This window comes from Anser brachyrhynchus (assembly GCF_964034855.1).
Source record: "Anser brachyrhynchus genome assembly, chromosome: 3".
In the NCBI taxonomy this organism is placed as follows: Eukaryota; Metazoa; Chordata; class Aves; order Anseriformes; family Anatidae; genus Anser; species Anser brachyrhynchus.
The window spans coordinates 60443342-60455169 of record NC_137696.1 but is presented as its reverse complement, the minus strand read 5'-3'; the positions used below and the strand labels follow the sequence as shown (position 1 = coordinate 60455169).

The window sequence follows — 11828 nt, the reverse complement described above, 5'->3', positions numbered from 1 at the left end:
CAGTTCATGTGAGTAAATTCTACCACTGACTTCCATTAGGCTATATAACTTCTGGAGCACAAAGGCAGGGAAACTGATACGCCAGGAGATTCATCTCAGGACTTACGCCAGAACATACCACAGTAGCTGGCTTTATAAAAAGACACTTTCTACCTGCAGACCAACAGAAGCAGGGCACAGGTAAACATGCCCAGTGTGAGCACCTGTGCTCTGTTAGCAGTTATGGCAATGAATCGCAACCCACCCCAGTGGAGTCAAGCAGACTGCATGGGTGGGGACCCAGTGTGAGTACACAGACGGGCGCACCACACATGCACGATCCGAGCTCTGCTGGTGGTGCAGACCTGCACAACTCCAGGAGGTCACCGACCCAGCCTAGCTGGGGATTCTGGCCCTTGTGGACAAAAAAAGTTCAATCTGACTTCAGCTCTTCAGGTAGCAAGTACATGCAGCTGCGGCTTCCTTGAAGTCAAAATAATGATACCAGCTGCATTTATGCATTATTACCATTCTTCTTCCAGGCAAAAATGGGCACAGTGGCTCAGAGCATGTTTGGACTTAACCGTCTTCTGTATAAATGAAGGTATTTAATGAAATTGATCTCTATGTACACATTACTTATTGGTATATTTTCCTCTTTATGCCCTAGATACAAAATATATCTCAGCTGATGGTCTACTAGTCAATGTCTTGGTTCTGGGGTTTTCCTTTCCTAGACAAGGTATGGATATTGTGGAAGGCAGGAATATGCCAGGCTGACAAATATGTGTTAGCCACTTGGGGCACAGAATAAGCTGTGGCTGAGCTGACAGGGAGGCCATAATATTATTTTCACAGGGTACGCTGGTCATGCATCTAAGTGCTTTTAAACTGGCGGTTTTATTGATATTCAAAGAAAACTATTTACCCCAAAGACCCTATATAACAGAAAAGCTGAGGAGGTTATAGTTACTGACTGGAAAGGTTGGTTATTCGTGCTTACCATAAGCAACATACCCATCTTTTGAAGAGGTGTAGAAATGTAAGATGTATGATGAAGCTTTTTTTCTTTACCTCTCCTTGACAGATCTCAACCACCTCCACACTGTTAAGGCTGGCAAACGATTGTAGTCACTTTTTCCTGCAGGATAAGAACCTTCAGGGGATGCTGCTGTCTCAAGAACTGGTTATAAAATCCAGCACAATGAATAAACCTCTCTATATACCAAAAGATATCGATAACAGACAAAATCCAGGCAATTCAGTAACTTAAAAAATGGGATTCTGTATTTGTTACTGATGCTTAGGGGAAGGGAAGAAAGCAACATGAGTGGCTTAGGGAGTAAATGTTAGGGAAAAAAAAAAAGAATGAAAGAGAAGCACTTTTTTTCTCCTGCCTTGTTCTGTTAGGAGGTATGACAGTGAAACATGCATGGCTATACAAAATGGATGGAAGTATGGGGAATAGAATGTTGTAGGTGGTTACAAGATACTGATAACAAATACCTTGTTAATAACAGTCTCTGTCTTTCCTAACAATATATAGAATATATAGAGCTGGTTCTGCTGATGAAGCCTTGTTGTACTTGTTATTTCTCACTTGCTGTGTCTCATTCCTACAGTGCTTCATCTTTCATATAAAAAGCAAAAACCAAAAACAATCTTTTATAAGAAGTCCAATGTAAGCTCTAGTAGTAGTGATACAACAAATAGAACATTGTTTCTTTGCAAGTTCTCTTAGATTTAGTAGTTAACTTTGCAGTTTTCTATTATAATGACAGTAAAACTTGTACTAGATTTATTTATTTTTCTTTGTTCTTCTCAGTTGCAGATGTATATATAGAACTGAGAAACAAATTGCTACATGTAGAGTGGAACTGCATCATGGAGTAAGCTTTTCCTAGCATGTGTCTAACAGTTTTTCATGCTAAATAATCATGTATCTTTCTCCTGGCATGATTATATATAAACTTGCCTTTTAAACATACTCCATAGCGGAGCAGAAGTCAGAATGTTTGTCCTTCAGGAGTCTCTTTGCAGACCTGAATAAACATTACAGAGATGCCTGAGCCATTTGGGATTTGCTCTGCTAGCTAGGCAATTCCACCCCATCACCCTTTTAATGTAAATAACTATCCTTAATTAATGGAAATGCAATATATACTACAAGTAATGACAGACTGAGTAAATTAACAAATGCAGGGCAAGACGTTGTAGCTCTGCTGAAGGCATTGGATGAGGATCTTGCCCATTCATCTCATAAGTTTAGGCCAGTTAAAAACAATGTGAAGTAAAAAACATTTTTAGACTGTACAACCATGCTGAAATGAAATACATTTTAGATTTATGTTAGAACTAATAACTGGAAGCACAAACCAAGTCATTTAGGCATGTAGCTAGTTAGATCTCGTACGCAGTCCAAAATATGTGTACCCACAGTTGCTGACGGTTACAGAAAGAAAGGCCAGGATTTGAAAACCCTTTCCTGATGATGCACAAATAAACAAATGAGCATTTAACATCAAAGTCAATATTAATCCTTCCCCATTCCTGCTGTCCTGGAGATTTGAAAGGTAAACATAATTAAGGAAAAATTAAATTTACCAGCCTGCATGTGGCGGCTCATCTTTTCCTTTTCCTTCCCTTCCTCTCCTCAGCCCAACTCTTAAAATCTCTTTCTAGTTCCTTCTTCTTTATACCAGCCACCAATGAAATGCCAAATTCTCTTGGCTTGGTTTAATTATGTGTTTCTTTGGAATGACCCAAATGTGAAAACAGAGTGATGCAGCAGGGACATAGGATGCTTTTCTTTTAGCTTGATCTTCATATTCTGCCTCCCTTTCTCCAAGTCACCATGTCTTTTCTCCCGTTCCTCCCTCAGTACTTCGCTTGCTCCTTTCTTCAGATTCAACCATCCCTAAAAATATCTTTGTGATGGATAGAGGGAAAGGAATTGGGCATTAAAGGTGTAAGATTTCACCAGAAAAATGAAGTGGGGGAGCCCCCAGAAACCTCACAAATTATCTTGAGGAAAATTGAACTTGCAAATGGTATGGGACCATATTCTAGCTTTTTATAATTGCACTCTGTATGTGGTTCCTGTATTTTTAGTTTACTGTTGCTTTTGTTTCCATTTTATCCCATCTGTCTCCACCTGCATTTACTTGTTCATGACTTGGAACATAAACTTCTTGCAGCAGGGACTACTTTGTGGTTTTGTGTGTGGTTTCCACATTTATGGCATTACCACGTTGATGGTGATAGAAATAGCAGTCATCATCCCTCTCTGAAGAATTTGTTTCAAAACCTGAGACTATTCTCCTGTTTAATATAAAGAAAAAAAAGAGTTTTGTGATTGTAATAATGTTATTACAGTGTTGGGGCAATAGGTGTGTATTACTTCTTAGGATACACCAATAGTGAGGTAATGAAGCAGCACACGGCTTCTTGAAAGGTTGAACTAGCGTGTGCCACCTCACTTCAGCTGCCAAGTTCCAGTTCAGTCCCGTGTTAGCTTGGTCACCTGCACAGTGGATGTTTACAGCCCTTCCTCTTTTACAGGGAGGAAGGAGGAAACAGTGAGTGATTTCTTCTCTGCCGCTGAGTAACACTGAACAGCACCTTCCGAACGAAACAGCAGCGTGAAGCACAGTGACAAAGGGTTAAAGCAAAGGCTGAAATGAACTCCTGCACCTATCCCTGCAACAGCTGGACCTTTATTGGATGGAAGTGTTTTTGTCAAAAATGTCAGGTTCACTCGATTCCCTGTCACTAAGTAGTACTTTCATATTATCATAAAGTAAGAGGTCTGTTCTGAATTGCTCTGTGAAAATGTTCTAAGTGAATCCCTCATGTGAAAGACAAACATATGCTTTGCTACAATATTTCTGTGTGTAATTAGATCTTCTGGAGGTATCCGGGGCAAAAAGATAATGGACCCATAGAAGTGATGTATGGCACAGAAGTCACCAATTGTGGTGTAAAATACCTAAAGAAGATGGAAGAGAAAGTGCAAAGGCTTCTAAATGTGGGTGAATTTTTCTTCCACATCCTTCCTTTTGTATAGTTGAAAATGGTGTTTCTGAGCAGTTTTTTTTTTTTAAAGGACATTGTAGGAAATCATAAAATCATTTAGATTGGAAAAGACCTTCAAGATCATCAAGCCCATCCATCAAGCTGACCTATGCTAATAAGAAACAAAAACATATTTTCCTGCCAAAAGGGATAGTCATCTTTTAGCTCCTGATGTGATTCTAAAGGTCAGTGAGATTCAGGGACTCCACATATCTCAGTGCTGCTATTTTAATCTATAAGCAATTAGTTGCTTGGTCCTGCCAAACAATGGGTAGCTTATTGATACAGCCAAATACTTGTGGGTTTGATTATTGCCTAAAATACTAATTGGTTGCTTTCCCCTAAGCAACTTGTTATGGTTTTAGAACGTCAAATATCACACTCTCTTGTTAGCACTAGTCTGACTTTCACTACATCTTACCTGTGATCACATCAGCACAAAAATGTAAATTTTTTTAACTGAAAAACTAAATCTCTCTCACAGGAACAATACCAACAGCAGCTCAGACTTGTTCAGGATTCAGTCAGAACATGCTAAGTTCACAAGTCTCGTCAGTAGTTCTCCAAAGGCTTAAGAAAACATTAGTAAGAGATGTGAAATCATAAATTGACAACAGAGAGGAGTTCTTACATTTTGCCTTTCTTCTGATAAATGTGTTGTAATATTAACCAGTGATTTAAATAATTTACTGTTACTACTGTAAATCACATTCAGGCAGCATCTGTATTATTAACCTTTCCTTTCCAGTCTTCCAGTTCCCCAGGCAGTTCTGCTCCTTGGTCCACCTGGAAAAGTGGCAGCAATGTTACATGCAGATGGACATCATGTGCCTGGCTGGCTAGATGGCTTTTTTTTCCCCTCACCACATTGTTTAACCAGGCTCAGAGCAGTCCTGAATAACATTAAAGCTCTGGCTCTGACAGCTCGCAAGTGTTTTGCCACAGGTGTGGTTTTTCCCCCAGAGAACTTCTGGGTCTGAATGCTGAAGAGAAAAGAGAACAGGCTCAAGATGTCCTTGACAAGAAAGGGGTGAGTATTGCTCTGCAGAGGGTTTGTTTAACAGCTTGCTTGTATCCACAGGGTAATATCAAGCAGTAAAATGTTAGTAAGAAATGGGTTTAGTAGGGGATGCTACTTCCACACTGCCTAGTATTAAGCTGTAAAAATCACCCCTGAAATATGCCTCCTTCTGTGATGAAGAGTTACAAGTGGGTTATAATTCACCACCTATTTCTGAATGCTTTGTTACGCAAGAGAAAGAAAGACCGCTGCAGCAGGCGATGTGGGAGTGGAGAGATTACTGAATAAGAAAAGCTAGAAGGAGAAATTACTTTTCGTGACTCTAGGGAGTCACGTTTCAAACTCGGCTTATAATTGTATATACTTTACCTGTCTCTGAAGTTCTCTTACATATATTAATGTTACAGCAATCCGTATGAACAAGACGGGCAGTATGCCAAAGGGGGATGTAATTTTCAACTACCTCCGCGCTGTGATTGGAGAGGGGAGGAGGATGTCCACTAACAGTGTAATTATGTGGCAATTCCGGAGAAATTGATTATTATTAGCTTTTTATGATCACACTAACAAAGTCAATGATCCAAGATGAAACAGCAAAAATTAGTGCTTGAACAATATTCAGCAACAAGATGTCACCAGGTGAGAGTGGAAACCAGATAGTTCCTGAAACTGAAATGGCCATCTCCCACCAACTGCAGCGATGGATGTGCTCTATTAAAGCCTGATCCACTTTACCGGGGGAATCCCAGGATGAGAGGCCATGTAAGTATGCAATGACACATACAGTATCGAGAAGTGGGGGGGTGTTTATTCTAAATACCCACATCACTGGGGTATTTGCACCTTTAACCAACAGAGAGGATTACAGGTAGTGAATACAGATCAATTTCGTCAAGTTGGTTATTGCTTTAACAAAATCTTCTGTCACCTTTTCTAACATCCTCCCAAACGCAGCACTGAGACTAGATACCTGCATGGTCAGGACTATTTGCCAGCCATGTCTTCCCCTTTGAGGCTCCGTGGTTTTATAAATAATAATTAGAAACACTTCTCTGTGATTTGAGAAGGTTTTTCTAAAACGAGAGCAAGTTGCTAGAATACTTGAACAGCAGAGTAATATTTCTGAAGGTCATAATAATAAAGGAGGGGAAAGAGAATAATCATTATTGCTCTTTCTTGCAATTAGTCTGCTTTCCGATATCCCACATTGCAACTAGAACATTATTCAAGAACACCCATCACAGTGCTTAACAAGATTTAATGTACATTTATTCTTAACATGTGGAACATATAAAGATTTTATACTGAATAAATGAAATTCATTAAGCCAGAGGAAAAGGAGGAATTTACATCAAGTTTTTTCTTTTTTAACTACATTATCTTGAAATACAAATGCAGATTCTTGTCACTGAAAAATCTTTGAAGTTGTGTTTCTTCCTTTTTTTCCTGTATATATTTTTTGTCTGTAGACTGGTAACCATTTTCTTAAATCAATCCATACGTAACCATTTCCACACCTTGATTTATAAAGCAAATTGTGATCGGCTGCTCTCCCGAAATAGAGCATGACTTTATACATACAGAAACTTGTACATTACCCTCAGTTGTTGGTTTTCTGTGTTGGGTTTTTTCTTTTTTCTTTTTTTTTATTTTATTATTTTTTGGAGATATGGCCCAAATGAAAGAAAAAATAATTCTACTATCACTTTGTAGGTACCACATCATGAAAAAGAAACTAAAAACTTTGTACTAAAAAAAAAAATGAGGGTATGTTTAATGTACAACTTCTATATACATCACGGCCCTTAGGCAATAAAAAAATATTTTAAAAAATGATTAAAGGAATCGTGAAGAACTGTCATTGTGGAAGGTCAAAAAAAAAAAAAAGAACAGATGTAGACAAGACAGTTCTGGTGAGGAAGCAATTGATGTTTATCATCAGGTTTTGTTTAAAAATCTTTTAACTTGAATTTTTTGTTTTGTTTTGCTCCTAGCCTAATGTAACCATTTCTCCTGAGGAGAAACCCATATCGTTTTGTATTTTGACTACTGACTGACACCCTCCTTGATCCCCTACACCTACATCACTAGAATCTTCTATTGCACAGAGCTTTGGGTGATGGTATACAAGTTTTTTTTTATTTTTTCCTTATTTGAAAAAATAAAACACACAGGAACTTGGTATGTTGGTTATTTTTCACCTTTTCGTTTCAAAGTGGTGAGATTTTTTTCCATCATACAATGGTTTGCCATAACATTTTTTTTAAAAAGTCACTAGTTCGCTTCCCAAAAAATATGCAATACAAACATGGAAAAGAACATTGAAAAGGATATCTATGGAAAAAAAAAAAAGTGTGACCTTTGAATGTACTAGACAGCAACTTTGGTTAAAAAAAATAAAATAAAAAGATGTACTTATACACATAGACAGCAAATATTAATTTCATAACTGTTCAAATTAATAATTTCTTTAATTCCCAATTGGTAAATAGTGAATGGGGCAGAGGAGCAAAGATTCTTTTTTTTTCCTTCTTCCTACATTGGATAAACAAGAACAGAAAACAGCCAGTTATATGTGACCCTCTAATCTCCACTCACACATGCTTGGCTTCTCACTTATGTCATAACTGCCCAATCTGAAAAAGTACATCACAGATGACAGATGCAACCAGAGAGTTCAGGACAGCAGATATTGAGATATCCAGCAAACGACCCTCGTGCAAAAGGAACTCTGAGCGGTTCTCGTCCACTCTAGCCATGGCCAGCAAGGCCTTGGCTGCCCTGCACATCATGTCTACGCTAGGTGGCTCCAGAGGCGGAGGCTGCATGTGCATGAGGTTATGCTGGCTCTGCTGGTACTGGGCCATGGTGACCCCATCCTCCAGGAAGCTTATCAAGTTTCCGATGCTTCCCTTCTGCACAGCTATTGCCCTTGCTGCTAATGTGTCCCCCTGGGCAAGGTTCGATAAGAGCGCCATGGACATTTCTCGGCAGACCGGGTTTTTGCGATCCCCAACGTACCTAACTAAAGTAGCGTAGAGTTTCTCCTGACGACTGAATGGGGGGGTGGCCAAGATAAGGTCCACATTATTGTCCTGGATACTGAGCTTACACAGGGTCTCCAGCACAAGTCTCTGAGGCGAAAGAACTGAGTTGGGCCCCACGGTTGGAAAAGGATCCTGTGCCTCCGCAGATGGGCACACCATCCAGTGCAGCAAGCCATCCAAAATTGGCAAACAGATGCTTTCTGTGTAAGCAGACAAGTCTAGCTGCCCAGAAATGTTGGCTAATGTGACCAATGTATTATCCCTTAAGACCTCGAGGCAGTCCCACCACCACTCATCCTTGCTGCAGGCCACCCCTTTGTCCTCCTCTTCCTCTTTCTCGTAAGTCTGCGGCGCTCGCTTTCTTTCTGGATGCTCATGGTGAAGAAGGATCAACTTTCCCAGGATCAGCACCAAGCCTGGATGTTTGGACATTTCGGTGTCATTGCCAGGCACAAAAGACAAGCTACGGACGATATTTGACACACAGATGCAGCGTTTGGCCAAGGAGTCTTGCCAGTGAGTTATGGTGCATAGAGGAGTCTCATCCCGGCTCCTTGGCTCATCCTCTAGCAGTTTAATATTCCGGTGGCTTTTGGCTTGATGGATCCCAAAGGGAAATTTACTGCTCTCTGTTTGGGAACCAGAGTTTGAGTCTTCAGGCAATGCTCCTGGCCGGGCTGAGAGGACATCGTCAATGGTTGCTGTTATACTTTTTTCTTGCTGTTCCTCAGATTCACCTTTCCCCTCGAGGTCCTTCTTTTTGCTTGGAGAGTTCAAGGGAGGAGGGGCTTTCCTGCGTGGAGGAATCTCCATCTTGCTTTCAAAGTGAGTCTGGATATGCTCAGTTGTGTCACCACCACCAAGCTGCCAGTGGAGAAGTCCACTATCAAATTCCTGAACGCGTCCAAGTTTGTCAGATCGGTCAACAACAAATAGATTATTTTTCTTTACAATCTTTATTGGCAGCTTGTCAAATTTACTGGCTTGTTTTGGCCTCTCGCTTGGATCAGCAATGGCACCAGGAGTGGAAAAAACAATGCTTTTTTCTTCTTCTACCTTTTCATCATCCCCCTCCTCCTCCTCTTCATCAAAATAGTCAATACATTCATCGTTCTCCTCTTTTCCAGTATCCTCTGCCAAGGACTGGCTATCATCTTTCTTGGCTGCTTTCTGATCAAGTGCTTTGTGACCTGGATCTCCCACTTCATATTCCATAAGGATTCCAAAAATGTCAATCAGGCATTTTCTAAAATATTCTACTAAAAGCTCTAGAAATCCAGACAACTAAGGGGAGAAGAAAAACAAACAAACAAACAAAAAACAGATAAATATTTTTGTCTGCATGGAATTTTACTAGGAACACCAAAGCATACATCTGTGAATATTTCCCTCCTCCTGCTGTGGACTTGTCGCTAGGCCCTGTATGGCAGAAGTTAATCAAAGGAAATTCTTTTAGTTTCTGTCCCATCAGTATATAATGTCAGACTATCATGGCTCCAATTGCTTAAACTGTAACAGCTAGGAGAAGTACAATACTTTTATTCATATGCCTCCTTTAAGCTGCAGTAGACACCTAGCCTAGCTGTTCTGTCCCCTGGGAAGTGCCTAGTATTCTTTATTGTCTGTTCAGAGTACTGAAGTTTCAGACTCACTTTGCTTTTCTCAATTGTACTTTTATTCGAATCCTAAAGTTGACAATTCTTCTTTGCCTCTCAGCCTCTAAAACCAACTGTTCTGTAGGAATCTGCAGTTCGGGCTCAAGGAACTAACATCCTAGATTAATATCCCACCTCTACTGGAATGGTTCTCTTTTTGCCTGGCAGTATTTTAAAATTGTTATTGGAGCCTGGTGCTGTAAGTCATCCTTCAGAAACAGTTTTCATTTAGCTTTAATCCTCTTAATTAACTTGTAATCATTTTCTCATGGAAAGGCAGTAGTTGGACTTGGTACTAATTATCCTCAGTGGCTTTATTATTAAAAATTCTTTACTGTTATGATATATTCAGCCTGATTGTCTGCCTTCTAATGGTTGTTTTAATTGTAGACTAATAGGTGTTCAGCAAAATGTATCCTTTTGTCCATTCTGAATTCTCTAACCACTGCCAAAACCCCCAAAGAATTAAGAACAAACAAATCCTTATGAACTGCAGGGATTATCAGTCATCATAAAGAGTCCTGACTGCCATTGGAAATTGTGTTTGAGGCAAAAGTAACCCCCCAAAAATCTAAAATAATCTGGTATTCTGTGTAATTTGCACAAGGTGTATTAATGCAATCTCTAACAAAGAATTCAGATGAGATTCACCTCGCTTAACTCCAAACACCTGCAACAGTTACACACCTAACCTAATTGTCTAGATTCCTTTTATAGTCCATGATCTTTTAGAGGCCATTTCTAGGGTATGATTCATCTGACCTATTTTAGATCTCTACTTTAGGATGAGATGAATCATGCTATAGATATCCCTTGTTCTAAAGTTAGGTGGGATGAAATGTACCATCTGTGTCTGTATTTAAAAAAAAAAAAAAAAAGGTCATTATATTTAAAAAATGATGAGTTACACTATTAGTAACCCAGGAATGAATGGAGCAGAGAAACTGAATATTTAATTTGTACAAATTTTAGATTATGTGCATTACCAGCATACCCTCTATTACCGCCACCTAACAGGCCAATGGGTAGAGCAGGGCTGAAAAATGCTGGGAGGTAGCGAGGCAAAAGCATACACTGTTAAATTGCATGTTACTTGTGTCCTGTGGACAAACAGTGGGTTTTAGACTTTAAATCATCTTATAAATCTGAAATTTCTGTAAAAACTTAATTTACTGGAAGAAGAAATGAAACAAAAAATATGTGATTAAGAAAATCTTACAGCCTAGTATGGGACTAATGAGTCAGACAATAGTGACTGAAAGGCAGTCTCAAGTAGATTTAACATTGTTCTGCAATGCCTTTTTTTGGAAACACAAGACTGCTGTTTTCTGGGATTGTCCTTGAGCTACAACAAATGTGAATTTACACATTAGTCTTCTGCCAGTGATAAAATTCTTACATTCTTGTGTGTCCCTTTCTACAAGAGATACCCTCCCTTTTAAGCTTATTTCCCCTACTCCACCCTCAAGCATGTTTTGTTGCTCACTGTTACCAATAATCACAAATGGAATTTTTGCAATACTCAGTTTTATGTTAATTATGATCAATTTTAAGAGACTTCAGCTTTTTATATGTATTGTATTGGCACTTGCTTTCCTTGGAAGGCTGAAAGGTATTTTGCTTTCCCACCTACCTGAGAGAGGTTGAAAGTAGCGACAGTGCTGTCATCATACAGAAGAATATTAATAGTGTCTAGCGCCCAGGTACTTTCAGCCAAAAGACCAGATTTAAGAGACATCATCACTCTCCAGGCCTCAGGAGTTACTGGAGAAAGAAAGGATAAAAATAAAACAGTATTAGTGCATTCTCGCAGACTGTTAATGAGTTTTGAAAGAACAAGCTGTGACGTTCCGAAGATGCAAAATACAAATGAAACATAGTTACCGAAACACTGCTTGTTTAAAACCCTGGTTTCACCACTTAGCTTCATTCTGTTTTTCTATAACTGCTGCTTAGACTTAATTCCGGAGAATACCTTAACAGGGCCATTCTTCCTACTTTGCTGAAGATGAAATCATCTTACAAACTTTTGAGAAGTTGACCAAAGCAAAT

The 11828-nt window shown here is 39.3% G+C and overlaps 1 protein-coding gene and 1 long non-coding RNA gene across 11 annotated transcripts in view; one reads left to right on the top strand and one right to left on the bottom strand.

Annotated features, from left to right (window-relative positions):
- The first annotated feature begins 35 nt into the window (after positions 1-35).
- Positions 36-6964, top strand: LOC308192379. 5 transcript variants are annotated; one of them, XR_013948761.1, is made up of 5 exons: positions 616-721; positions 838-963; positions 1067-1868; positions 3541-4238; positions 4802-6964. It is a non-coding gene; the product is annotated as an uncharacterized lncRNA (long non-coding RNA). The 5 variants fall into 5 exon arrangements; XR_013948762.1 differs by having other exon boundaries at positions 3541-5083; positions 5482-6964; XR_013948760.1 differs by lacking the exons at positions 616-721; positions 838-963 and adding exons at positions 36-435; positions 522-583 and having other exon boundaries at positions 1805-1868; positions 3541-6964.
- The window catches only part of ARID1B (AT-rich interaction domain 1B), a 326453-nt gene continuing 320946 nt past the window's right edge, over positions 6322-11828 (bottom strand). For all 6 annotated transcript variants that reach the window (XM_080585917.1, XM_080585915.1, XM_080585913.1 and 3 more), the window contains 2 exons: positions 11410-11540; positions 6322-9405 (listed from right to left, as the gene is read on the bottom strand). In XM_080585917.1, the coding sequence (XP_080442043.1) occupies positions 7696-9405; positions 11410-11540 (1841 nt within the window). In that variant the 3' untranslated portion in view covers positions 6322-7695. The remainder of the gene's footprint in view (positions 9406-11409; positions 11541-11828) is intronic.